Here is a 13,440-nt window from a genome sequence, read left to right as displayed (position 1 = left end):
TTTCATGCATCATTTGGAATAAATATCCACTGGAAGAAAGAGCCGAAGGAAAGGAAGCAGCACAAATAGTAAATGAACATTGGAACATGTTTGGCTTCTCCAAAAGAGAAATGAGTGTAGATTGAAATTGCTGAAAGGTACACTTCGCATTAGTTAAGGGATCAAACACGAAGAAAAAGGAGAAAGTCCAAAGCTGACATAGTTTGGGAAAGTGGTTTTGTACTCTGCTTCAGTCCCGGAGGGCTTTCTGACATTATTTTATGAGGCGTAGGAACTCCTGGTATTTCTTCTCAGGGAAATTTCTCCTGAAAAAATAATTCAAAAGAAGAAAAGAACATGCATAGCATGATTATGTTTATAGTATCATTGTATATTAAATTTTTTAAAAAGATTTTATTTATTTATTTGACAGAGATCACAAGTAGGCAGAGAGGCAGGCAGAGAGAGTAGGGGAAGCAGGCTTCCTGCTGAGCAGAGAGCCCGACGTGGGACTCGATCCCAGGACCCTGAGATCATGACCTGAGCCGAAGGCAGAGGCTTAACCCACTGAGCCACCCAGGCACCCTGTATATTAAATTTTTAAATAGAATAGTGAAAATCATAAACTTTTGGACAACTGAAGAATGAGGAAAATATGTACAAATTCATCTTCATATATTCCCTTCACGTTATTTTCTCCCTGAAACTGTGTGTGTGTGTGTGTGTGTTTTTTAAACAGTTGAAATGAGAGACCACATATAATTTTGTTTATTTAGCAGTATTAGTTCAAGTAGCAAAGAACTGAAAAGGACTGTGTATTTTATGGAGTATGACCTCGTTGGACTACTATGCAGCCATCCCAAGTAATCACTGTGAAGTTCCTCTGGGCTTAAAAAAACCAACCCCCCCCCAGAAAACCATACAGAAAAACAAACTAAAATTATACATATGCAGTCCTTCCAATTGTGTTAAAACAGTGTTCATATATGGTCCCAAATCAGATGAGGCCAGGGAGACATATTAGTCAGTGTGTGTTTAGGTGAAAATACTGGAGCTGTGATTTGGACCAGATAATCACACTGAAGGTCACAGTAGCAGCTTTGCTTAAATAATGTCAGATTGCCTAGCATTCTCTCTTTTCAGAATTCAGATTCCATGTGTGTCAGTTGCCCCCTGAGGGGGAAGGCCTAGCACCGGGCTCTGGGTGGTGCATTGTTACCCACCAGGGTTGCTGGAATAGAAGGTTGAGACTGTGAAGGATAAAGTCAGAAGTGTCTGATGAGAGTGTAGGAAAACAGGGAGGTTGTTCAAAGTGGGGACCCATCACTTCTGGTGGAGGGGAGCATGAGGGAGGGCTCCAAGGGGCAGAGTTTAATCAAGCCGAGATTGAAGACCCAGTAGTAGTAAGGATGCTACGAAGGAGAGGAAGGCCATTGCAAGGGCGCCAACGTGAATACAAGCATGGAGGCTGGGATATATGGGGGACATAAGAGGGAAGAGTGATTTGAATAGGAAATCGTCACATTTTATGTCTGTTACTTGAAGAAATTACTTCAGGAGGATTCTTATTTTTTTACAGCCCCCCCCAGCCCAGTCGATGGTTCAAGCGTTGGAGTTACTCTATGCTCTGGGAGGTACGCCTGTCTATTACATGTTCTCTCATCTGCTTACTATAGATGATATTGGTTTGGTTGTATTCACGGGCTTTTAGTATCTTCAGGGATGGGACTGCTTCTCCCCATATATATAATCCTTTTAACATCCCTTAAGCTTCATGGATGTAAAAAGGTGGGACCATAATTAGATTAATAGTACATGAAGTCCAGTTATGGCAATGAACTTATAAAGCATGTTGGTACATCAGGAGCTGTTAGAGCCTCACTCCTGAAAGACATCTTGAAGATTCCCTACCGGTATTTTATATGTTACCTCTTCAGGCCTGTTTCTCAGTCCTTCTACCCCATCCTGAAATCTCTGGTTCAGCATTCTCTTTCTGTCCCCCCTCATTCCATTTCTGGAGTTCCCTGTGGAGAATTGGGTTGATGACTAGCCCGTGGAGTTCTTTGGGGCAAGGAAACACCATGCTTTGGAAGAACCTCTATTTTATTGTTTAAAAATGTAGGTTTACTCTAAGATAGAGAAAACCGTAGCCTTGAATTCATCTGCTCAGGAAATACCTGCCTTCTGTGAATATTGCTCCAAATGAACATATTATCTGGTTTGGTAGTAAGTTTAGGTAGAGGTTTTGTCCTTTGAGATTGTTTTGTTTGTTTTTAACATCTTTGTTGAGGCATAATTCATATGCCATACAATTTACCCATTTAAAGTGTACAGTTCAGTGGTTTTTAGTATATTCACAGGGTTATATGACCATCATCCCAAATTTAGAACGGTTTCATCACCTAAGAAAGAAACCCTGTACCTATGAGTGCTCCTTCCTTACTCCCTTTCCCCTGCTTCTCTCAACTTCAGGCAACTAGTGATCTAATATGTCTCTGTAGACTCGCCTATTATGGACATCTCTCATAAACAGAGTTTTATCATCTGTGGTCTTTTACGACTGCCTTCTCTCCTTCAGCCAATGTTTTCAAGGTTCATCTGTGTTGTAGATGTATTGATATTTCATTCCTTTTTATTGAATAATACAGCATTTCTTGGATTGGATATGTCACATAGTATCCTTATCCATTTTGGAGTTAATTTTTTTATATGGGGTCCATCTTCATTCATTACATTTGTGATACTTCCCCCAAAGGAATAGCCAATTACTGATTTAAAAGATGGATTTAGAAGGCCTTTATATGGGTCTGGGTCAGGTCAGCCCAGAGTGAGTGTATGCCGAAAAGGTTCCCATCCCTATTCTCAGGCATGTCGTAGGACCCTGAAAGCAAGGTTTCCTGGGGTCGTCTGTAATGTGTATGAGAGAACATTGACAACAGAGAATTTTTCATTTGGATTGATTTGCCTCTAATGCAACAGAAAGTTAAAATATTTTCTATTTCTTCCCTGCCCTAAGTAAGTCGGAGAAGGCAAGGGGAACCACCCAGCTTAATCTCCAGCTACAAGCTGAATTATCACGTTCCAAGAGATGATGATAATGGGAACAGAAGAGAAATTACCTTTCCCGTCTTACTCTGAGCTCTGCAGCATGTATTTTAATGGCATGCCTTGGGAGTAGCCCGCATGGTAGCAGCTCCGGAATTCCATACCTGAATACTGGCTGGTAGCACAGGGGCAAGGAGGGACGTGGGGAATTGGAGTCCACCCAGTTCAGTGAACTGCCCAGCTGGATGAATAGTCCTGGGGTTGGCACCCAGGAGAGGTCTGGCCACACACTGAGATTTGCAGTCGCTGGCCTTGTAATTGCTCTCGTAATGCGCGAGGAGCGGAGGGTGCGGGCTGCCCTTCTGGGACATCTGCACTCGCACTTGGAAGGAGCAGTCTCCGGGGTGGGGGAGGGGAGTGGGGAGCAGGAGGAGGCCGCAGGGCTGTTCCCTGGGAATGAAGTCCTTGAATAGAAGCTATGCGAAATGTCAGTTTTTCAAAATTGGCTTTTCAGGAGCTCAGAGTGGGTCTTTTCTTCTTTTAATGTAACAGCATTCTGATGTAAGCTTGAGTTTGGTAGCGAGATTCATCTTTTGGACACCTTTTCGTAGCGTCCATCGTCGCTTATCCTCCTGGTACGCCTTCTGATTTCTGTTGTTGTTCTTACGGCAGGTCTGGACAAAGACTGTCGCCTAACTGAACCTCTTGGCATGAGAATCGCAGAGTTTCCTTTGAACCCCATGTTTGCAAAAATGCTGCTTGAATCAGGTAGGTGGAGACCAGTAGTTCTCACTGATTCTGTCAGGATTAGCTCTTTGAATTTTGTGCACCCTGGGGAAGAGGGCATGATATATTCCGTGTAGTGAAGGAGCTTTCCTCTAACGCTGTCTGACTTGGCACATGTTGTTAACTGGGGAATCTGTGTCAGTCACCATTAATTCATTCAGTAGACACTTTTTGTTTTCCTGGGGGCCTAGAACGGACGCCTGATTTTTTTTTTTTTAAACAGGGAAGTTTTTTTTTTTTAATTATAAAAAATACATGAAGTGTACCATTTTAAACATTTTTAAGTGTACAATTCTGAGGCATTAAGTATACTCACACTGTCAGTCGGCCCTTATCACCATCCATTGCCAGAACTTTTTCATCTTTTCACACTGAAACTGTGTCCCCATTAAACACCAACTCCCCATTCCCTCCTCCCCGCGGCCCTACAGCCACCCTCCTACTCTGTCTTCATGAATTTGATGATTCTGGGAACTTCCCTTCAGCAGAATCCTATAATATTTGCCCTTTTGTGACAGGTTTATTTCATTTGACGTACTGTCTTCGAAGGTTCATTCATGGTGTAGCCTGTGTCAGAATGCCCCCTTTTAAGGCTGACTAGTATTTCGCTATGTACGCTGTTCACCTGCCGATGGACACTAGTGAATATAAAAGTTGCTTCCACCTTCCAGCTGTTGTGAGTAAGGCTGCTGTGAGCACTGGCAGAGAAGCATCTGTTGGAATCCCTGCTTTCCCTTCTTTTGGGTGTGTGCTTCCAGTGGAATTGCTGAATCATCCAATAATTCTATGTTTAATTTTTGGAGGCCTCACCGTACTATTTTCCCGAGGTCACACCCCTTTCAACTCCCACCATCAGCACACAAGGGGTCCAGCTTCCCTGATGCCTTCAGATGTCTGTGAGGATGGGAATAAGGGGCGAAAGTTCTGAAGTTAGAGGTCAAGTCAGAATCATCTACCCACCACCTCGACCAGGAAAAGCAATTAGAATTTTTTCTTGCTTTTGGCTAACTTTTATATTCACTAGCAATGTACAGCGCTGTATTTCAGACTAAGCGTGGTGAGGGGTAGCTTTAGTTTTGAAACACCCGGACAACCTCAGGCTTAATTGAGAAATGGGACTCTTAAGTTTGGGGTAGGGATGCGTGTCAGTCATGAGGCTGGAAGCTGTGGGGAGGAGGATGGATGGGACAGTTCGCTGTCACCGTCCAGTGTGCCCCGGATGCTGATGGCTGCAGACCCTGTTCCCAGGTGTGAGCAGCTGCTGCCCGAGGAGGGCTGCCCTGGTTTAGGTGTGCCTGGGGCTTGCCAGGTCAGGTGAGCCCTGTCAGGAGGGAGGCCAGCCCTGAGAATGGTCCAGGAAGAGAGATACTGCAGAAGGGACACAACCCATATACTCTCTGCTTCCCCCCCGCCCCCACCCCGCCTTGGATTTTGGCCAGGATCCTAGCTGTTCCATTGAGAGAAGGAACAGGTGTGGAGTGAACCCGCCCTTAGTGACTCGGCTCCTTTGGTCCCACCGTGGGGTGTAGCTGGAGTTCTCAGAACCCTCCTGGGCCTCTGTTCATCTGGGCCACATATGGGGCATTACATTCAGAAGGGTAAAGTGTTGATATGTTATGAACTTTAACAATCCAACTGTATATACATATATGACTTTAGTTTGTAGTATGGTATAAGGAAAATAACGAAATGTCTTTCACTTCTCATTGATAGTACATGTTTGAAGTCAAACATGCTTTTTGTTTTATAGGAAATTTTGGCTGTTCTCAGGAAATTCTAAGCATTGCAGCCATGATGCAAATCCAGAATATCTTTGTGGTCCCCTCAAACCAGAAGTCTCAGGCAGTAAGTCTAGCCTTTTCCCCAAGCCATTCATACCAGTCTCTTCGACTGTGGGTTCCCTTGTTGAAACTCTACGGGAACTGCTGACAACAGGGCTGTGCAGATGAGACCCACTTGCATTCTGAGTGTTTGCCATGTGCCTGACATTGTGCCAGACATTTTATATGTGTCGTGTTTCCTTGTGTCTTCACCATAATCCTGGGAGGTAAACACTGTTCTCATCATCTTTAGAGGTGGAGGCGCAGAAAGGTTATGTAACTCACGTTCGTGATTGCACAGCTGTGGGGCAGTTGCCTTTCATAGTCTGGAGCCCCCAGTCATAACTGTGACCCGTTGATCTCCCCATAAGGGAAATGGGCCTTCATGCTCCTCTGGGAGCAAGCTGGGTGGTACACTAGCGATCTAAGAAGCAGTGCCTGGGCACGGCAGGCTGATTTTGGTGGCAGTGGAGGGTTACTCCAAACCAGGGAGATGGCAGGGCCCTGCCCGAGGCCCCGGTACCAGACACGGCCGAAGGAGTGAGTGCCAGGGAGATTAGAGAAATCAGGCTACGAAGAGCATCCTGGAGGCGAGGCGCACTGACAGAGGCAGGCCAGGGTGAAATCGGCTGGTTCCTGCCTGAAGAGTGGGAAGTGGCAGCCTTGCACACGCAGGAGCTGAACTTGGACGTGTGGTGGGGAGAGAGACTTTCTTATGGGTGGTTGTCTTCTTCCCTGACAGTCGTAGCATGATAGATTACATTTTCCTGCTTCTGTGCCTGGGGTTGTGTCCATTTTCTCCCTTTTTTGTTTGCTTTTCTGTTATGCTTTCTGATAGTCCTTCCTCAGAGTAGGCAGACTTGTTTTCAAGATGAGGAACCTGATGTCTTTACCACTGTCTGGAATTACAGTGTTTCTCCTCTCCGGTCCGGCCTCTCCTCTGCTGTGTTCTCCCCTAGGCCTTCTTCCCACCTGCTGTACCATATTTGGCTCGTTTACTTGTTTGGTTTTTGCTCCCACCACTGCTTGAGTCACTGCTATATCCCAAATGCTTAGAAGGTAGTGTCCCTATTAACGAAGGAATGAATGGAAGGCAGGAAGGTGAGTAGGTAGGCTTTAATTATGTGATATTTGATGGAAAGAGAAAATTCTAGAGATACTAAGTAAATTTGTTTGCTTACTTATGTATTGTATGTGCTGAGTTCTTGAACTTGTGAGAAGAGGGTGGTGTTGCCTAGGATCAATATAGGAAGGAAAACTGAGGGATGGGGTCTGAAAGGATTGCGTGGCTGGTGGTCGCCTCCGAATACAGAGTTGTGTCTCCCATGTGCCAGACAGCTGGCCACCTGCCCTCCCGGAACATGCATTCTTCTAGGGGCTATGGTGGGGGGGCGGGGGTGGGGGTGGGTGGAGGTTCTTCTGAAAGAGATGGTATGGACTGGGTAGAGGAGGAGAGAGATAAGAACACTGACGCTTCCCTAATACCTCTGGCAGGTATGAGAGTAAATCCTCTTAATCCCGCAGCAGTCTTGATAGGTTTAATAATCCTGATTTTACAGATAAGGAAGCTGAGGCCAAGAAAAGGTATATTACCAGTCTGAGGTTTTGGGGAGCTGGTAGAGTCAGACCGGGTACAAACCGGGTGCAGACCGGGTACAGACCAGGTCTTTCTGACTCTGCAAGCCATGAGCTCTTCTGCTTGTAGTGTTACCACCCAGTACCAGAGGCTCACGGGAGTTGACTTCTAAATGTTGCTTTGTTCTTTCCAGATTCGAGTGCACCGAAAATTTGCTGTGGAAGAGGGTGATCATCTCACGATGCTCAACGTGTATGAAGCGTTTATCAAAGTAAGTACAGCTGCCGCTCAAAAGGCCCCTCCACCCAACTCAGGGTGATCTAGGAGTGAGGGTTCCAGATCAGTTTATAAAGCAATGGCTGAGAGACCTCGGCATTTCTCTGTTAGATTATTGCCAGTACTTGTAACTCACGGGTGGAGCCCCGGCTTGGGTTTGTGGTGTGATTTTGCCTGGGAGAACATAGGAGTTCTCCCTGGCTGTCCCCTGCCTGGAGATGTGGCCCGCCAGCAGCACGCTGACGGCTCGGCCTGCCCCCTCTCCCTACCGTCTCACACCCACCAGTGCTGCTGGACAGCACTGGCAGACATCTGAGTAGCAAGTCCTGTTCTATTTTCTGCCAAATAAGTGAGGCCAAGAGGGTGTGGTGTGGAGTTGAATTCTTCAAAGCAGTGTCTTTATGAGATTGTGTCAGCTGCCACTCCTCCAGCGGGGACCGGCCGTGAGGGACGTGTGGTGAGGACCACATCTGTTCACTCACCCTACCTGGATTTAGCCATAGGCACTGTTAATTTTTATTGTGTTTTTCTGTAACATTTTTAACATTTTGTAAAACTAAGCAAATAATACAGCTTAAGAGTCTTACCAAAAATTGCTGAAAAAGAGCTCTAAAGATGAAAAGTGTAAGAAGCCTCTTATGTAGAGGAAAGGGTGGGAAGGGGAATTAAGTATTTCTGATTTTCAGTATCTTGTATTTGTTTCTTAAATACTTCTAGAAGAGGAGAAGTACTAGGTTTTTGTTTCACCAGAGATCTAAGAGAGATGATTCAGTTAATGAACAGTCTTCAGAAAAGCCTGATCTCTTACTGAGATCATGAATTATGAGTTACAGGAGTTAAAATTCATTTGTACGAGCGCAGCTTGCCATCTGCACTCTGAAGCTCGCTCTGCCGTTGGAAGGCGGGCGCACGTCTATACCACATTAGTGTATAGTCGCCTTCTTGGGAAATCTGTGGATGACATTTTCTTATTCAAAATGCTTTCCTTTTTGGCTTGGAGTAGAATTTCAGAGATACATCCCCACAGCAGTAGTTTAGTCTAAGACATAATGATCCTACTTAAGAATGTCGAATAAAATTAAACACTATTGATAGAAAAATTAAATGTTGGGGATAAAGAGTAGTCATTTTCAAATTATTTCTAAATTGGCAAGTGTCATTGTGCGCCTGTAGTCTCCTAGAATGATGAACTCACAGAAAGTTGATTTACAAAGTTAATTTATAAGGACCCACAGGGAGGTGGTTCTTTCTGATAACTCGCCACTTGGGTGGGTATTTCAGATTGAAAGTAACTGTCAGGAAGTTCTCCTTTGCCCTTTGGCACGGGAAGCTAGACGAAAGAGCAGTCCGATGGCATGTGTGGCAGTCAGCATCCGTTGAGGAGAATGGGGCAGAATGGGGCCCATTAGGACGGGAAGGTCTTGTCCCACTGAGTAAGCAAAGGGGGGCAGAGGAAACTGTGCACCTTGCAGTGTAGCTGTGGTCGAGAACTTGTCTGTGTTTCTCTCACTCCTCCTCTGTCTGGGTTGCCCTGTAGCACAATAAAAACTCTCAGTGGTGTCAGGAACATTTCCTGAATTACAAGGGTCTTGTCAGAGCGGCGACAGTGCGAGAGCAGTTGAAGAAGCTTCTTGTCAAGTTTCAAGTGCCCAAGAAATCTAGCGAAGGTAAGAGCAAACCTTCACACCCGGCGACACCCCGTTCTGGGCCGTTGACATGTATTTGCAGATGGTCCGTGCGAGGCTGGTGCGAGGGCACGGCATGCTCCATACCTCCTCCGGGCAGACACGGAATTGCCCTTGTCGGTGCAAAGCTGAGCATATAAAAGTAGCTTGTTTTTTCCAGGGAGGTCCATTTGTATTTCTTAGGGCTGTTCTTAATGGGAAAAAAAAATTGACAAGCCCTGACAAGACTTCAGGATCATTAGCATTCATATCATTGCATGTTACGTACTTATTAATTTCTGCATGTAGGCTTTGCAAGAAAAGTTGCTATTAAGTGCACAGTATTTAGGGCTCTACCATATAAATTAGATTTTACGTTCAAATGCAGACATGACTCATGAAGTCTCTGTTTTGAGCCTCAGCAGTCCCTAGGGTAAGACAGGAGTGCTGCATAAGCCGTGGTCGCTGGCTTCTGGCTGTTACCGTGACTACCATTAACTGAGGACACGCTTGGTTATACCACGGCAGGTGTAGTGTCACAGGGACACTTTGTGTGGTGTGGGTGATACTTTCCTTAGCTTACAGATGGGTTGTAAAGTCCTAGGGAGAAATTCATTGTGTTCAGGACAGCACAGCTGGTTCAGCTGATCCAGATCTGTGTGGCTTATAACGTGTGCTCTTGAAGGGTGACCCCTCTGCTCATTCACTTGGCCGTTGCCCATCGAGGGCCAGCCACACGCCTGGCGCCCGGTACCCTTGGCACCACGAGTGCCTGCTAGCGTTCCCCAAGTGCCGAGAGCAGGCCGGCCGTGTGCTGAGTGTGTCCGCTGTGAGTTCATTTAGTGCACACACCGACCCAGTGACTAGGTGCCGCTCGTATCTCTGTTGATAGATGAGATCAGTGGGCGAAGAGGCAAAGAGAAACTTGCTGAAGGTCACACGCCGAGTGTGTGGTGGAATCGGAAGTTGGACTCGGGCAGTTTCATTCCTGCCGCTTCAGCCTTATTTTTGCCTCTATCCTAACAGCAAGTGATTACAATATGGCCAAGACATGGTTCTGACTCTCAGAAAACAGTGCAGGGAAGGGAGAGACTGATGTGGGTAGACTGAGTGCTAAGGTGTGAGGTCTTCAGTTCCCTTTTAAGTTAGAGGAGTAGACCCATCAGTGCTTGAGGCAGACGGGTGTGGATGTGATAGGAATGCATGCAGGCGGGAGCCCAGAGGGGCTGGGCCTGGGAGGTCGCATAGCAGGCCTCGAGTGGGGGTCAGGTTCAGTCCAGCAGTGGGGTTGCCCTAGCAAGCACAGGGCAGGGAAGCTGTGGAGACAGGTGCTCGGGGTGAGGGGCATATTAGATGCTCAGAATTCTGATGAGTGAAGACGCTCACAGGAGAGGGGAGAGTTGAAACTGGGTGATTGGGTAAAGTTGGTGTCATTGATAGAAACGGGAAGCTTCCAAAGGCAGCTGATTGGGGGAGAAGCTGATTTAGTGCTTGTCGCCTAGCAGATGACAGCCTTATTTCTCCATCTGTGTTTCTCAGCCTGTTTTGCATTATCAGCCTCTCACTCAGGAGAAAAGTGATGTTAAATTTAAATTCCTCCGAATAAGAGAAATTAAACATGAGGGAAAATAAGATTTTGTAACGTAGGTTTGGGCCTTGCTGGGCCACAGCCATTACAGTATCTACGATCTACCCCTTCCCTGCACGAGAGCCAGTTTTCATCCCTTTGGAAGCAGTGTTCCCCTAATAAGAATGTGTGTTCTACATAGAAGTTTCTTTTGGGTAGCAGTTAGAGAGAAGAGACTGAATCTTGGATCAGATCTTGGTTAGAAATGTAGATTTGAGATTTATCAGTTCTTTGCTGAGAAACAATAGAGAAAGTCATGGAAACACAGTAAATTATGTACAAATTTGAAATTTCTTCTTTTTTTTTTTTTTTTAAAGATTTTATTTATTTATTTGACAGAGATCACAAGTAGGCAGAGAGGCAGGCAGAGAGAGAGGGGGAATCAGGCTCCCCGCCGAACAGAGCCCGATGTGGGGCTTGATCCCAGGACCCTGAGATCATGACCTGAGCTGAAGGCAGGTGCTTAATGACTGAGCCACCCAGGCGCCCCCAAATTTGAAATCTCTAAGATGTTAAAGAAAAAGCAAATAGTAAAAGTATTTTTAGCAGACATAAGAGATGAAAAATTAAAAACTCTATCATAGAATGAGTTCATTTAGCACGCTTAGAAAAAATACTGGTTTCAAAAAAAAAAAAAAAGAAAAAAACACACATAGTAATTGATAAATGTGCAGTAGAAGGGGTACCTTTTAGCTAAAACATTGCCAGTAAGAATGCGGTGACACTGACATTCTTGTGTACTGCTGATGGCTTAATAAATTATACTGCCTTTTGGAAACTTATTTACCAACATACTGTATTTCATTGGCTCTAAGATGCCATCATTCGTAAGGCACGCCATTGTTTTATGTACCACTAGGAAGAACGTATTGCCAGTTATAATTAACAAAATGCTGTCTTAATTTCAGTAAGTTAAAGGGGGAAAAAAGGGTGAGTCTTAGAATTGATGGAATGTCCTATGTTGTAAGCCACACCCAAGGTATTATCCTTTTCATAATCACTTAGAATGTATCCTGTGAAAATCATCTAACAAGTGGTTGGGCTCTATCCTTGGAAGATGTTTACTGTAGCAATACAGACACACCAATTAAAATGGGACATTTGAAAAATTGTAAACAATTATGTGCTGTAGCTTATTACAACAGAAATAATGTTTTAATGTTGTGTCTTATGGAAGAAACATTAAGGTTTTCTCCTAAAAAAGTTCTTGGTGTCACTGGCCAGCTTGTGGTGTGCTGTCTTGGGTTCTGGTGCTTGACCTTGGTCCTGTCACCCTGTGACCAGGTGGGGTTGGGGCATCCCAAGTTAAAGGAACAGTCTGGCATGCTTCCTTCTACAGCCATAGATGGTGCCAGGGCTGGTGTCCAGCACTGGGAGGTGTGGGACTGGGGCTGGTTCAGGGGAGGTTTGCGAGGTGGTTTGACGCAGCCTGGCTGGAGCCTCCCAGCACTGGGGTCTGAACATGCAGAACGTAGGGCAGGCCAGGGGCTCACCCATCACTCTGTTTGCCACCTCGTGCAGGTGATCCAGATCCAGTCCTGAGGTGCATTGTTTCAGGATTCTTTGCGAATGCAGCAAGATTTCATTCTACTGGAGCTTATAGGTAATGCGATACTTTATGAAGTCATTTGCTAAAGGAGAAATCTTAAAAATGATCCAAACCCCATAGAAAGCTGATGTGCTGGGAAAATACAGAAATTAAGTTAAATCGGTTTTCTTTATCTCCTGCCTCCTTGCAAAGATGAGTTGAGGTTAACTACATAGCTTTCAGCATAATATCTTAAGTTGATGGGAATGATTCTCAAATATTCAGCTCATCTGTGTGTTGTGGAAGGATGATAATTACAAGTCCGGAGGCTGGAAATATTTCCATTCTAATAACGGAAGAAGAGAAATGGAAAGGACCGTTAGAGATGCTCTTTCCTGGAGAAACAGCCCTGGCTGTTGGCATTTCATTGTTGGTGTAGAGACCTGTGGAGCCTTGTGGCCATAGTTGCTCTCTGGATGTTGGGAAGTGTTTCTTCATGTGCTGGATGTGCTGCCTGCCACAGATCGAAGCCTGTGTCATCCAGTTCCACTTTCTGGGCAGAAAATCCCTGGTCATCCATGCCCTCCTGATAACCTCAGGACTTTGCCTTGTTCTGGTCCAGAGTGTCACTCGAGCCTGTTTAAAAATGCATCTGTTCTTTCATATGGGAGCTGTCCAAAGGCTTCCTCCCCAGCTTTTCTCTGCATTTCCTCCATTTATTATTTTGTCATTAGCCTTTTCCCCTCAGAGAATAATACGTTCCTATTTTCTGAGGGGAAGTCGGCTTCATGGTCAGTCAGTCCCTTTGAGGCAGAAGTTCAGTGTTGATCAGCTCAGGCCACCCGGTGGCACAGCCAGGACCCTGGGGTGCTGGTCTGTCACAGAGCTGGAGATGAGCTCGATCATGGTGCTCGAGGCGCTTCCCTAATGCACCCACAGCAACACCCCATAATTAGGGTTTGGGCAGCAGCATCCTAATCTGTTGCTGCTCTCTTGGATCTGAGCTTACTAGTAGTTGTGTGCTGGGTAATTACTTTTTGATTTAAATTGAATCAAATCTGACTTGACATTTGGAATATTATCTTAGAGAAATGGATAGTCCAATACGGAGCTTTCTTTTCCCCCTATTATTATATCCC

The 13,440-nt window shown here is 45.4% G+C and overlaps 1 protein-coding gene across 2 annotated transcripts in view; it reads left to right on the top strand.

The window, feature by feature from the left end:
- The window catches only part of LOC111141759 (DEAH-box helicase 35), a 64,419-nt gene that overhangs the window by 42,819 nt on the left and 8,160 nt on the right, over positions 1-13,440 (top strand). For both annotated transcript variants that reach the window (XM_022494563.1, XM_022494562.1), the window contains 6 exons: positions 1,559-1,613; positions 3,697-3,792; positions 5,561-5,655; positions 7,400-7,477; positions 9,020-9,149; positions 12,295-12,376. In XM_022494563.1, coding sequence (XP_022350271.1) covers positions 1,559-1,613; positions 3,697-3,792; positions 5,561-5,655; positions 7,400-7,477; positions 9,020-9,149; positions 12,295-12,376 — 536 coding nt within the window. The remainder of the gene's footprint in view (positions 1-1,558; positions 1,614-3,696; positions 3,793-5,560; positions 5,656-7,399; positions 7,478-9,019; positions 9,150-12,294; positions 12,377-13,440) is intronic.

This window comes from Enhydra lutris, unplaced genomic scaffold (genome assembly GCF_002288905.1).
Source record: "Enhydra lutris kenyoni isolate GAN:26980312 unplaced genomic scaffold, ASM228890v2 scaffoldscaffold6, whole genome shotgun sequence".
NCBI classification, from domain to species: Eukaryota; Metazoa; Chordata; class Mammalia; order Carnivora; family Mustelidae; genus Enhydra; species Enhydra lutris.
The sequence above is the reverse complement of the archived record's forward strand: the minus strand, read 5'-3'. Positions and strand labels throughout refer to the sequence as shown.